General features: G+C 45.9%; 1 protein-coding gene across 1 annotated transcript in view; it reads right to left on the bottom strand.

Annotated features, from left to right (window-relative positions):
- Emb (embigin) overlaps window positions 1-14,861 on the bottom strand; it is a 54,522-nt gene that overhangs the window by 27,393 nt on the left and 12,268 nt on the right. The window contains exon 2 of the mRNA XM_045139050.1: window positions 8,368-8,457. Within this exon, the coding sequence (XP_044994985.1) occupies window positions 8,368-8,457 (90 nt within the window). The remainder of the gene's footprint in view (window positions 1-8,367; window positions 8,458-14,861) is intronic.

Below are 14,861 nucleotides of genomic sequence, written 5' to 3'. Positions count from 1 at the left end.
TAAACATAATGAAACTTACTATTAAAAATACACTGTAGGGCCAGGCATGGTGGCGCATGCCTTTAATCCCAGCACTCAGGAGGCAGAGGTAGGAGGATCGCCATGAGTTCGAGGCCATCCTGAGACTACATAGTGAATTCCAGGTCAGTCTGGGCTAGAGTGAAACCGTACCATGAAAAGGAAAAAAAAAAAAAAAACACTGTAGGGACTGGAGAGATGGTTTAGCAGTTAAGCTCTTGCCTGTGAAGCCTAAGGACCCGGTTGGAGGCTCGATTCCACAAGACCCACATAAGCCATTTATACAAGTTGATGCATGCGTCTGGAGTTCATTTGCAGTGGGCTGGAGGCCCTGGCATGCCCATTCTCTCTCTATCTCTCTCTCTCTCCCTATTTCTCCATCTGTCACTTTCAAATAAATAAATAAAAATAAACAAAAAAACATTAAAAAATACACCGTAGGACTAGGGAGATTGCTCAGTGGTTAGAGTTGCTTTCTTGTAGAGCCTACAGGCTCCAGCTCAATTTCCCAGTACCCATGTGAATCAAGCAGGACACACAAAATGTTGTGTGTGTCTGTAGCTTGTCCACAGCAGCAAGAAGCCCTGGAGTGCCTTTATTCTCTCACCCTCAAATAAATAAACAAAAATTTAAAATTTTAAAACCACTCTAAAAAATTAAAGGCAAGTGGGGGGAAATATTTGTAACTGGTATAAAAAGCCCAGCCAAAAATAGCATCTGTACTTTATTCCTCTTTCTCATATAACAATCTTAAAAGCCCATAGTTAAATTGGCAAAAAGGCAATAAATAACACGCACGCATGTGCAAAAGTATACCCCTATCCAAAATGCCAGGAATAAGAAAATACCAACGGTTTAACACCCACGTTAAGATGAGAAGTTCTGATAACCTCTAGCGTCCAAGAAGATGCTGGGAAAATACATTACGCTCAATGGTGTGGGTGTGGGAAGGAACAAAGCGTCCAGATGCACTGAAGGGCAATTTTGAAGCACGCATTACAATACACACACACACACACACACACACACACACACATTGGTGGTTGGAATGAAAAGTCCCCATAGGCTCATGTGCTTGGAATACTTGGGCCTTAGATGGTGGTAATTTGGGAATCTGACGGGGGGGGGAGGGGGGGGGGGAGCTTTGGGAGGTGGAGCCTTGCTGGGGGAGGTATGTCACGGGGAGTGGGCTTTGCGCTGACACGGCCTAGCTCCAAGCCCAATACTCAAGACGACTTCCTTCCTACTGCTATGGAAATGTGGAGCCAGGTCCGCAAAGTCTGCAGTTCCTTTGCAGTGGCAGGAGGCCCCGGCATGCCCTTTATCTTCCTCCCTCCTTCCTTCCTCCCCCTTCTCTTAATGAAATAAAATATGTTTTGAATTTTTTTTTAATTATTTAAGTGGATGAAGAGATGGCTTAGCAGTTAAGGCGTTGTTGGACTGCGAAGCCAAAGGACTCAGGTTCGATTCCCCAGGACTCATGTAAGCTAAATGCACAAGGTGGCGCATGCGTCTGGAGTTTGTTTGCAATGGCTAAAGGTTCTGGCCCCTGGCATGCCTATTCTTTCTCTCTCTTTCTCTCTCTCTCTCTGTGTGTCACAGAAAGATAATAAAATGAAATAAAAATTATTTTAAAAATAAAAACTAGGGCTAGAGAGAGATGGCTTAGAGGTTAAGCCGCATGCCTGTGAAGCCTAAGAACCCAGGTTCAATTCTCCAGGTCCCATGTAAGCCAGATGCACATGGTGGCGCACATATCTGGAGTTCATACGTTTGCAGAGGCTGGAGGCCCTGGAGCACCCATTCTGTCTCTCTTTCTGTCTCTCTCTCTCTCTCTCTCTCTCTCTCTCTCTCTCTCTCTCTCTCTCTCTGTGTCTGTCTCTAATAAATAATTAAAAATAAAATATTTTTAAAAATAAACAAAAACAGTAGTGAATACTGTACATCATGTAGTGTCCACTCAAGCAGTGGTAGGTTTTATGGACTGCATCACAACATAAACTGCTTGAGAAAACAAACAAAAAAACCTCCAACCCCAAGTTAGCACTGAGGAGAAACAGCCTGAAGCACGGGTGGCAATGGACCTGGACTACCAGGTTTATGATCTCACCCAGGCTGCCACTTTCTCCTTGTCTATTCAGTGCTACAACGACCTTCTCCCAAGCTTCCTTGTGTCTCACCATTCCTCGCGCAAGGCTCGCAGGTCTGTGGCATGTGCGCGTTGACAAGGTCCCATCCTGCTGCTCCTGGGCTGGCAGCGTCCCAGGGGCTTTCTGGCTCCTGAGTCGCCCAGGTCACCCTGTCAGTGTGCCTGCACAGCCGGGGAGGAGCAGTTCTGGTCACCGTTTCCCTGGGGACGAAGCCTACTGCCCCTACGTCCCCTACGTCCCCTACCTCCAGGCTCTTGTGTTGCCGCTCACCTTGTGGGCTGCTGGGTCCTGCAGCAACACAGCATTGCGCCCTAAGCCTCCCTGAGGGTGAGCTTGTGTCCCTTGGGGCATTTTTCTAATACCTTATTCGTTTACTTATTTATTTATTTGTTTGTTTATGTTATTCACTTGCAATCAGAGGGTGGGGACACACCGTGGCCTCTTCCCCTGCAAATGAACTCCAGGTGCACACATCACTTTGTGCGTCTGGATGTCCATTGGCCATCTGTCCAGCCCTGGGGCCTTCTTTTAGATCTTTAAAGATTTTTTTTTTAATTGTTTTCAATTGACAGTAATGGGAAAACGAGCTGAGCTCTGTTTTTAACACCGAATAAAGCTAATCAAAGAAGCCAACTTGGGCTGGAGAGATGGCTTAGTGGTTAAGGAGCTCGCATACAAAGCCTAAGAACCCATGTTCTACTTTCCAGGTCCCATGTGAGCCAGACGCACAGAGACACAGGCAATGCACAGTGTCATACATGTGCACAAGGGGGCGCATGCGCCTGGCTTCGACTGCAGGGGCTGAAGGCCCTTACACATCCATTTTCTCTCTCTCTCTCTCTCTCTCTCTCTCTCTCTCTCTCTCAACCCCCCCCTTTTTCTCTCTTTCTTTCCCTCTCTCACATAAAAAAAAAAAAAAATGTAGTCTGTGGGCTGGAGAGATGGCTCAGAGGTTAAGGCATATGCCTACGAAGCCTAAGGACCTAGGTTCGATTCTCCATGTCCCACGTAAACCAGATGCACACGGTGGCGCACGCGTCTGGAGTTCATTTGCAGCGTCTGGAGGCCCTGGAGCGCCCATTCTCTGTATCTCTCTCTCTCTCTCTCTCTCTCTCTATCTGCCTCTTCCCCTCTGTCTGTTGCTCTCAAATAAATAAAAATAAACAAATAAACAAACAAAACAAGGTAGTCTTTTGGGCTTGCCACAAAAAAAAAAAAAAAAGAGAAGCTAGCTTGCCCTCTGGACGCTGGCAGCCCACTGTGCACACCGTCGGCGGACTCCAGAATCTTTCCTGTGTGAGTCTGGCATGAAGGCTCAGCTGTCTGAGTCCCACTCCTCTCCTTGCACACAGGAAACGCTGTGTGCGACACGGCTATAGAAACTGAAGTCTCTCGGCCACCACACAAGGCAACCTAGCACACCACCAACTCACAGGCAAGATGGCCGGGTCGCCGTGTTTAACCAGTGGCTGTTGCTTGGACGTTCTTGTGCCCCCGCTGTCTACTTGAGAAGGACTTTCATATTTCAGATACGCCTCCCTATGGCAGGAGGAGTTTCAGAATCTTTACCACACTAGAGTGCTGGACATGGTGTTTTAATATTTTTTAAATAAACTCAATATTAAATAATTAAAAGTTTAAAAAAAATAACAAGCTAGAAAGATATAGTTCAGGGGTAAAAGGCACTTGCTTGCAAAACCTGCTGGCCCAGGGTTCAATTCCCAAGCCACCCACGTAAGGTGCACAAAGTGGTGTCCCCATACACACCAATAAATAATTTAACATGATGAACAAAGAACAGTTACCATGACAAGAAAAGTTAGCAGAAACAATAAGGCATGCCAGACACACAGAAGCAGTGTGTCTCTATGACAGCCTTCCTACAGATGTGACCCTTGAACCCTCAGAGGACGGCAGAGTTGGAAAACTCGCAGGATGGAGGGCGGAGATGGGATTGGGACTGAGCAGGCTCACCGTCCCACATACCCTAGGCCCTGTGCCCACCAATTACCTAGCTGGCCTGGATGCTTTGTCCTTTTTTTCAGTGCCATAACAACCTTTTTCAATGTTATAACTTAACTTTTTGGTGGCAAACCTTACAAAATGTTGGCAACTCTGTGGTTTTAATTTTATTTTATTTTTTATTTGAGAGAGAGAGAGAGAGAGAGAGAGAGACTGAAGGAAGGAGAGAGAGAGAGAACAGGCACACCAGGGCCTTCAGCCACTGCAAATAAACTCCAAACTCATGCACCACCTTGTACATCGGGCTTGTGTGGGTCCTGGGGAATTGAACCTGGCCCCTTTGCAGGCAAATGCTTTAACCACTAAGCCATCTCTCCAGCCCCATTGTGTGTGTGTGTGTGTGTGTGTGTGTGTGTGTGTGTTTTGTAGTTATGTCTTTTTGTAATGGAGTGATGCAAACAGCTTCAGGGTGCTAGAAAACTAATGTTCCAAAGGTCCCTGCGTTGGCGCTGTAGTCAGGAAGGAGGGGCTGGGTCCTTTAAGAAGTGAGTGAGCGATTCCTAACGGGAGACACTTAGATCACTGGTTTCCTATAAAGGGTCAGGTATCTCGGAAGGAAAGCCTTGACTTCTGGTGAGGGGACCGTCATAGAAGGGCTGAATGTGAACCCAGCTGGCCCGGCACGATTCCACGTCTGACACTTCTGCCCACGCAGGCACCGCTGTCCCCCGTGGGCATCCACTGGAGACTGCGCATGCTGTTTAGAGCTTGAAACCCTTCCCCCACCCCAAGCTACACAAACCTCATTTCTTCCTACGTAGCCTGCCTTGGGGACTTCATTGCAGCAACTTGGAGCTGACACGCTGAGCTACCTTCTCTCTGTGCAAAGCAAGCAAGATCAATTTGTCCCAGGGGAGCATATGGCCTGACATCTACCACATAAAGGCCAGGGATGTGGCTAAACATCCTACAGTCACAAATATCCACCCCCCCCCAAAAAAAGAATAATCATATAGCCAGAGTGTAATCTGTCCGCCAATGACACCTGTGGTAGATTCAGGACAAAATCTGCCTGCAGCTACTGTCGCCCCATGCCCTCTCCTCTTTCACAACCTCTGCATGTTAAGACGCTTTCTTTTCTTCTCTGTGCAGTTACTCTTTCTCTAAGACTTGAAGAATACCTGTAGAAAAACACCACAAACCGCTGCCGTTCACTGGCGCCTCTAGGAGACCCTGTGCAGCCGAGAGCCTAGAGCGTCAACCACTGTCTCAGCCCGCTCTGTGTCCCTGCGCCTGGCCCTGCGACCTGAGGACTCTGGCTTCTCGGTGTCTAGGCAACCGAGCTGCTACCTGATCTCCCAAGGCTTGCACTGGGTGCTTCTGACGCCTGCTCAGGCCACCTCTTTCCCAGCAGCCTCCTTCCCTCACAAGAGGACCTTGGCAAATCATCTAGAAACATGTCAGCTGGTCAACACGACACGTGATGGAGTCAACGGATTGGAAGCTGAGGGCAGGCTTATCAAGAAAGTGACCATCTGATGTTTTCATTTTAATCTCACTGTTTAACATTGATACACTAAACAGTGGGAAAGAAAAAAAAAACACTGAAAGTAACAACATAGAAACACTCTAATCACAGTAATATAAACAAAGACTGACAAATATTGACATTAGGAAATTTGAACAGTGATGTAAAAGTAATCTATTATCACAAGATATATTTAAGCAACCCAGTGATAGCAAAGAGAGATAGAGACCTTTTAGTCCAAATAGTCAATAACTTTATTCAGCAAACACAATTTCTAAGATTAACCTACTTGGGGTTAAAGCAATTAATATGGACTTATTCCCAGGGTTCTTTACTATGGCATTTTAAAACTACAATAATTCTCTTTAAAACAGGCAGAGCTGCTTTAACAATCCTGATGAAAGTAATGAATAATTTGGCATTAGGAAAGTTAGTTGGCACAGAATAAACTCTGGCGTCAGACTGCCTGGGTTCAAACCCAAGCGCCAACAGGGGCTTTTATGAGTTCACTTAATCTGATTGTGTTTTTCTCATCTACAAAACACAAATACTAGTACTTAATGAAGAGAATTGTTACAAAGATTAAACTATGTTTTAAAAGAACACATGGCACACAGTCAATTCCATGAGTTCCCTAAAAAATCCGTAACATTTAAAAAGTATCAAATAAATATGTAACCAGATTTTTCTTTTGGTTTTTTTGTTTGTTTGTTTGTTTTGTTAATTCAAAGGCCATGGTTTTCTTTCTCAAAGGCCCAGGGCCCACATTTCCCTTTCTCACTAAGTAAATTTATACAGAGAAGCTAATGTCATTCTGGTCCAAATTTGTAACAAAGTTATTGTAATTAACTCTCTCTCTAAAAAATAACCACTTTAACCCTAAAGAAAGGTTGATGCTCAAAATGGCCTGAAGGGAAGAAAAATCTGGAATAACAATATGGTAATGTTCTGCTGACTACACATGACAAAGAAATGACAGTCACCCCGTGCTCTGAGCTCATAAGCAAGCAATGATGTGGCACCCACAAACACGCTCGGAAAAACACCAGAAATCCGGACATCAACCAGGTGTGCTAGACACCTGTAATACCAGCACCTGGGAGGCAGAGGCAGGAAGGCCAGCTTAGGTACATAGCAAGCTCAAGGTTGCCCTGCACTGTATGAAAGCCTCTCTCTCAAAAAAAAAAAAACAACAACAAAAAAAAAAAAACCTAGCAGAAACATATACTAGGCCTCAAACTTAAATTCAATGTTGCACCAAAGTTTAGACTTTTTGTTTTTTTGTTTCTTGGTTTTTTTTTAATTTTAGAGAAAGAAAGAGAATTGGCACGCCAGGGCCCCCGCCACTGTAATCCAACTCCAGACGCCTGTGCCACCTAGTGGGCATGTGTGACCTTGCGTTTGCCTCACTTTTATGCATCTGGCTTATGTGGGCTCTGGAGAGTCAAACATGGGTCGCTAGGCTTCGCAAGCAAGCTCCTTAACCTCCAAGCCCCGAAGATGAGGCTCTATGATGAGAAGGCAACCACAGCTCTCACAGTTCAGAGAGTCAGTGTTTGAAAACTAATGTCAGATCTCATTTGTTAAATACAAGCCAACACAGACTTTTTTTTTTGAGAGCGACAGACACAGAAAGACAGGTAGAGGGAGAGAGAGAGAATGGGCGTGCCAGGGCTTCCAGCCTCTGCAAACGAACTCCAGACGCGTGCGCCCCCTTGTGCATCTGGCTAACGTGGGACCTGGGGAACCGAGCCTCGAACCGGGGTCCTTAGGCTTCACAGGCAAGCACTTAACCGCTACGCCATCTCTCCAGCCCAACCCAGACTTTTTAAAAATATTTTATTTTTATGTATTTGACAGAGAAAGAGAGAAGACGACAGAGAGAGAGAGAGAGAGAGAGAATGGGCACGCCAGGGCCTCCAGCCACTGCAGATGAACTCCAGACACATGCTTCCCCTTGTGCATCTGGCTAATGTGGGTTCTGGGGAATCGAACCTGGGTCCTTTGGCTTTGCAGGCAAACACCTTAACCGCTAAGCTATCCCTCCAGCCCCAACCCAGACTTTTTAAAAAGACTTTCTAAGTACAATAGTAACGAAGTAAGAGCTCCAAACATGTAATCTCCAAGTGCCTCAAACAACCAGGCTTCTTTGCTAGGGAAGGATACGCAGAAACACGTGGGGAAGTTGGGCACACCAACCAGTGCCCACAGGCACATGACCGGGCAGCTTGGTCACCGCTTCATGGATTCCCCACAGCTTGGTGCTGGCTCAGACTTGGGCCAGGACGATGTTAGGAGAGGAAAATCCAGGTACGTGGTGGACAACTGTGGACCACTGTGGTTCTCATAACGGTGGGAACGGCCATTGGTTCCCATGCACAGTCAGAAAAAAAGAGAGACTAGGAAGTAAGCCTTCCGTGGGTTAGGTAGATAACCATCAGGATGTCAGGTAAGAAGGCATTTCTCGTCTCGGGCAAGGACAGTGACTGAAGAACAGCAGCCCAGGTTGCTCTGTGGCCACCACACGCACCCTTTCACACACACATAGTTGCACAAACATGAACGAGAGCCCACACGCACGCATGCACACACACCTGACTTTAGAATATTAGGAAGCAACGCTATGGAGAACTGAAGTAGGAACTTAGTCAAAAGCAATTTCTTCCACCTTGTTTCGGCACTGCAGTGTCTGAAACGTGAGAGATTTACCTGTCAGCAAGATGTTATGAGTCTCCCAGGAAAGGTTGGAGTATTTTGCCATCATTTCTTCTCGAACAGGCAGACGTGTAAAAGATGAGTCTGTAAGGCAAATGATATGGGATCACACATCTTTACTGAGACCAAATGGTATTTAGAAACCAGCTCACAGCAGCTAAAATACTACTGTACACTGTCGAGAAACAGCATTTCCAGGAAGCTTTAAGTCTTATACGCCCCATACATAGTCAAGAATACATTGGACTATTTTAAAATATGAATACATTTATGATTTTTTTTCTATCTTGTGTATATACCAAAAAACTCAGATAGCACTTTCTGCACTAACAACTTCCATTTTCTTGGACTACAATTATAGTCTCTTTTCAAAGTATAAAGGAGCATAGAGGGACACGAAGGAATCAGATAGGAGCGACAGAGCTCGACTGGCCAGCTTTTGATGTAAGATTGCCACTAGGGGCCTTTCTTAATGACTGTCTGTAATTTCAGCCTGTTTGTCTGATGCGAGGATAGAATATGAAAGCCAGAGGCTGAGAGCAGATAAATTCGGAGCCCTGTGTGCTTTATATTCTGCTGGTCAGGGATTGCTGTGTGAACACCTACCTTTTCCCGTTTACAGGGATTTTCCTGTCTCTTCTACCCAATATGATATTTTCATGCCTTGTGATTTTTCTCTGTATGTACGTACATCTTTTATGTTCCAATAAAAACTTTAACATTTCTGAAAATTTTATAAAAAGGCTTCTGTATGAACTGTATTTCCCCGCCCCCGTGGTAAAACATCAGATGTGACCTGGTAAAGCATGAGCGTAGGATGGGCCTGGCTCTCTGCTCACTTGACCCAAACACTACTTCCTGGTGTCATTGCATAGTGAGTGGGCTCCGTCCCCCAAAATGCTGCCACCACGTGTGATCCTTATTCTCTTATCAAAAACATTACCTTTTTTTTTTTTTTCTTGAAGTAGTTTCTCACTGTAGCCCAGGCTGACCTGGAATTCACTATGGAGTCTCAGGGTGGCCTAGAACTCACGGCGATCCTCCTACCTCTGCCTCCCGAGTGCTGGGATTAAAGGCGTGTGCCACCACACCTGGCCCATTCCTTTATTTTTTAAAGTAATTTTCTGTTTATTAAATCATATAAATACAATTTAAAATAGGCCTTTATGACAATTCCTGAGAGATCACTTTTAAAATGAAAGTTAATTTTACTATGCCAACCAATATTAAAGTTATACTGTACCCTGTGTTTATATTTTATCATATTATATTTTATGTTAAGGTTATACTGTACCTTATATTTATATCTTAGATTATAATTTATATTAAGTTACACTGTACCTTGTCTCTTGCCAATGTTGCCATTAGCAGATTAAAGTCACTTTTAACTTTACAACGTTACCTTTTATTATAGGTTCTGTTCTCAATCATGGGTTCTCTCAAAAGTCAGATACATGCAGAGAACTTGGTCTAAGTGCTTTTGTGTCGACTGCAGACTGGGGAACAGAAAGATACCGTGTAACATTAAAGGATTATGAATAGTGTTTATATGGAGATTAAGTCATTTTGGATGACAGAATTTCCTGCTCGGTTCCCTCGCCCTCAGGCCGGCAGGAAACCTGACTACTCCCCACATTAAAAGGACTGGCTGGAAACTGAACACAGGGACTGTATCTCAGATGGAAGGCAGCAACTTTCAGATGGTCCAGTAGCCATCCCTGAGGCGCTGGGCCTTCCCTTTGTCAGGCAGTTTCATCAAGGGACACACATGAACCTGCCCGGAGTCAACTCCAAGATGTCCCATGACCCTCAAGCATGTCCTGGGAAGTGTGTCAGTGGGGTGAGACGCGTGTCCCCAGCGACTCAGGACGAGGGCCAAAGCTTCCTCCAGGAGTGCAGAGCTGGGGAGGGGCTCCTTTTGAAGATCTGGAGGGGGGGGGGGCTTCCCAGGCTGCCGGGCTCCCCGGCTGCAGGTACGTCATGTCTCTGCATGCTCTTAATACCTGCCCCACACGGAAAGGGGCTGAGGAGGGGCCAGGCTGCTCCTCCAGGAGACCATCCCCAGGTCTGGGAAGCCCAGCTCCATGGATGCAGGCAACAGGGCTGCTTTTGCCATCCAGATACGGCCCCAGAACTTAGCTATTAAACGGAAATTACTTACAGACCACAGAGCTCTGGCAAGATAGAAAGGATAATAGGCCTCTAACGGCTCAAGGAGGCAAATTATTTCAGAAGACTCACCTCGGTTGGGATGAAGCATGTTCAATGGCATTGCTAAGGATCAGCTCCACTACAACCAAAAAGACTGGATTCTCTTCCTGTGAAAAATCTATGGGAGGCTGTCTCCCCATCAGGCTATGAGATTGAAAGGGACTTGAAGAATCAGTCCTAAGACACAACCTCCAAATGTGAGGAAACCCCTTCTAGCCTCTCAGCCAGTGGACTGGAGAAAGATTACAGACGTATACATCCCTTCGGGCCAAGTCAGTTTGGGTCACAATTAAAATGAAATGTCCAGCCTCTTAAGCCTCTTTGGTTTTTTTTGTTGTTTTTGTTTTTGTTTTTGTTTTTCGAGGTAGGGTTTCACTCTAGCCCACGCTGACCTGGAATTTACTATGCAGTCTCGGGGTGGCCTCGAACTCGCATCGGTCCTCCCACCTCTGTCTTCCAGTGCTGGGATTACAGGCGTGCACCACCACGCCCGGCTTCAAGCCTCTTTGGAGAGGTGCTTCCGTTGTTCTTTTGTGCACCCCGCCCGCAGTCAAGGCTGCAGAAGCAGGCCCTCGGTTCCTTGAGGCAGACGCAAGCCCCCGCAGCGGGGGCAGATGCACTCCAGACACGCTGGGCTCCTCCGCTGACACGTGGGGCGGGAAGCCCGCGGAGGCTCTGTGCACAGCGGCAGATTACAACCCCGCTGCATCACGCCTGTCCCTAAGAGAGATGCTCCCTCTCACCCCTGGTCAATGTCGACAGCTGGGCCTTGCCACATGGTTTGCTGGAAGTTTCTCCAGCTGACTAGACCGGTCCTGAGAAAGCTCAACTGGAACCCTCCTTTCACGTGGGCAGACGTCACAACACGTCTCCATTCTTATTGCTAATAGCTGGACCTCATCATGTTCTCACTGCACAAAAAAGGTAAATGACCCCCGAACTGGGTCCTCACTTCAAGGTTCTTAACATAAATAATAAATAAATAAACAAATAAATAAATAAATAAATAGCGAAGGGCTGGGCCCCTGGTTCCTTGTTTAGAGGACCACCTGTGGAATATTTCAAAGCTTAACTGGCATGGTGCTACTTCTGTTGGGACCTTGCCTGATGCATCCTTGTGTGGCTTCCCTTTGGACAAGAGAGAGCACATCTTCCATACAGCTCACTTTAGAACAGAAAACCAAAACCATGGAATTATAATGAGGCCCTAAATCAAGAGGATGAAACTCTGGAGTTTAACTCTGAGTTCAATAACGAGTCTCAAAGGGGAAAATGACACAGAAGATGTAAAGGGGGAAAAAAAAATTAGGCAAACAAAGGTTTTGTTTTTAAAAGAAGCTTACAGCTGGGTGTGGTGGCACACGCCTTCAATCCCAGCACTCAGAAGGCAGAAAGGTAGGAGGATCACTGTGAGTTCTAGGCCACCCTGAGACTGCATAGTTAATTCCAGGTCAGCCTGGGCTAGAATGAAACCCTACCTGGGCAGGGGGGGGGGGGGGCAGGGGAGAGTTTACCTTTTCTCCTTGCATTTCTGGTAGCAAAAGTGTGCTCACAGGCTTGTGGTTAGCAATAGCCTCCCCATGTTATGGGTCCCTCCTCCTTAACAGGACCTTCCCCTTTTTGTCTGTTTCAGACATAAACTTTGTACCTTTTTTCCCCTGTGCTAAAAGAAACCTATTTCTTGTGAAACTTTCTGGGTCTCAAGCTAGTCAATGTGTTCTCTTGACTATACCTTACAATCCAAAGCATAAATTGTAAGAACTTCCGGGGTCCAGGATTTGAACTCATGTCCTTTGAACCAGCCTACAGCCTAAATAAATCGTGCTGCCTCAACATTCCCATGTCTAGCCTTATCTTTTGCACAACAGTTTTAAAAAAGAAGGGATTCAGTGTAGGAGGGATTTGGGAGGCAGGAAAAAAGGAAGGTTGTGGGAAGGGATTATGATCAGAGTATATTGCCTATATGTGTAGAAGTTGCCAATAAAAAGTTGGAAAAACAAAATAAACAAATAAATAAAATTTGACTGTTTTCTTCCAATCTTCTATTCAATTTAAATTAAACCAAAGCATTCTTTAAGAAATACTGCTCAGAAAGCCAAAGGACCCAGGCAAGCCAAGATGCTCAAGGTGGCGCATGTGTGTGGAGTTCGTTGCAGCAGCTGGAGGCCCTGGTGTGCCCATTCTCTCTTTCTCCATCTGCCTCTTTCTCTCTCTCTCTCCCAATTAAATAAATAAATAATAAAATTTTAAAATCACACACACAAAAGAAAAAGAAATAACACTCAGGAACCGGGTGTGGTGGCACACACCTTTAATTCCCGCACTAGGGAGGCAGAGGTAGGAGGATTGCCTGAGACTACATAGTGAATTCTAGGTCGGCCTGGACCACAGTGATACCCTGCCTCAAAAAAAGAAGAAAAGTAAAGAAAGAAAGAAAAAAAGAAAAGAAAAAGAAATACTGCTCAGGGGCTAGAGGGATGGCTTAGCAGTTAAGGTGTTTGCCTGCAAAGCCAAAGGACCCAGTTTCAATTCCCCAGGGCCCATGTTAGCCAGATGCACAAGGGGGCATATGTGTTTGGACTTTGTTTGCAGTGGCTGGAGGCCCTGGAGTGCCCACTCTCCCCCCCCCAGCCCACCCGTGTCTCTCTCTCTCTCTCTCTCTCTCTCTCTCTCTCTCTCCCCCCCCCCCCTTCTCCCCCCCTCTCTCTCCCTCTCCCTCTTTCTCTGTCAAATAAATAAACAAATAAATGAAACACTGCTCAGAAAGTTATTCTTAAGTGTACAATTAGATGCCTCATCTTTTCCTTAAATGTATGAAAAACATATTATCATACTTGATAGCTCTTGTGGCTTCTATGTTACAGATGGCATCTACAACAATTCCTTAAAAAATACTAGGAATGTAGCTCAAATGTAAGACTGCTGGCCTAACACACGTGAGGCCCATCCCCAGCCTGAAATAAACCAGAGGCGGTGACGGCAGCTTGTGATGCCAGCACTGGGAACATGGAGGCAAGAGGATCAGGAGTTTAAGGTCATCTTCAGCTGTACAGTGAGCTGAGACCAGCCTGGATACATGACATCATGTCTCAAAACAAACCAAAAAAAAAAAAAAAAAAAAGCAGCACTCAGAAGGCAGAGGTGGGAGGATCGCTGTGAGTGTTCAAGGACAGTCTGGGTCTACACAGTGTGTCCAAGGTTAGCCTGGGCTATAGTGAGGCCCTAGCTCAGAAAACGGAAGGAAGGAAGGAAGGAAGGAAGGAAGGAAGGAAGGGAGGGAGGGAGGGAGGGAGGGAGGGAGGGAAGGAAGGAAGGGGAAAGAAGGAAGAAGAAAGAGAGAGAGAGAGAGGGAGAGAGAGAGAGAGAGAGGAAGGGAGGGAGGAAGAAAAAGAAAGAAAGGTAGGCTGGCCAGGTACCTAGCAAGACCTAACTCTCCACAGTATCCTCTGACAGTGATTATGTCGAAAAATATGCCTCAGTGGACAGTCACACAAGCTGACATGCAATTGTGAGAGTTCTAACCACACTCCGTACTCCCGGTGACAGCACAGGACCAAAGTGGTGTCCCGTCATCCTTGGTAGTGACGGTGATGACCCACACCATCAGAGGCAATAGGAGAATAGGAGCATGAGCTGAGAAAACTGTCTTCTATCATTGTTTTTTTTTTTAATTTATTTATTTGCAAGCAGAGATAGATAGAGAGAAGAGAGAAAGACAGGGAGAATGAGCACACCAGAGCTTCCAGCCACTGCAAACGAACTCCAGACACATGTTAACAGTTTGTGTATCTGGGTTTATGTGGGTATTGGGAAATTGAACCAGGGTCATTAGGCTTAGTGGGCATGCACCTTAACCCCTAAGCCATCTCTGCAGCCCTCATGTATCAGTCTTATTCCATGGAACTAAGTAAACACAGAAGGTATCTATTTTTTTAATTTAATTTAATTTATTTGTTTGAGAGAGAGAGAGAGAGAGAAAGAAAGAGAGAGAGAATGGGTATGTCAGAGCCTCTAACCACTGCAAACTCCAGATGCATGTGCCACCTTGTGCATCTGGCTTATGTGAGACCTAGGGAATCGAACCAAGGTCCTTTTGGCTTTGTAGGCTAACACCTTAACCGCCACGCCATCTCTCCAGCCCACACAGAAGGTATCTGACTCATGCTGGTGAGGAGTAAGGAGTGGAATAAACTTGATCCCTACAAGCCCACCTGGACCCTAAAAGTAGCTATATTTAGGCCACAACGTGTGATTGGAGGTCACTGAGTTGTCAAAGC

This window comes from Jaculus jaculus, chromosome 20 (genome assembly GCF_020740685.1).
Source record: "Jaculus jaculus isolate mJacJac1 chromosome 20, mJacJac1.mat.Y.cur, whole genome shotgun sequence".
In the NCBI taxonomy this organism is placed as follows: Eukaryota; Metazoa; Chordata; class Mammalia; order Rodentia; family Dipodidae; genus Jaculus; species Jaculus jaculus.
This window is presented reverse-complemented; position numbering and strand designations above follow the sequence as displayed.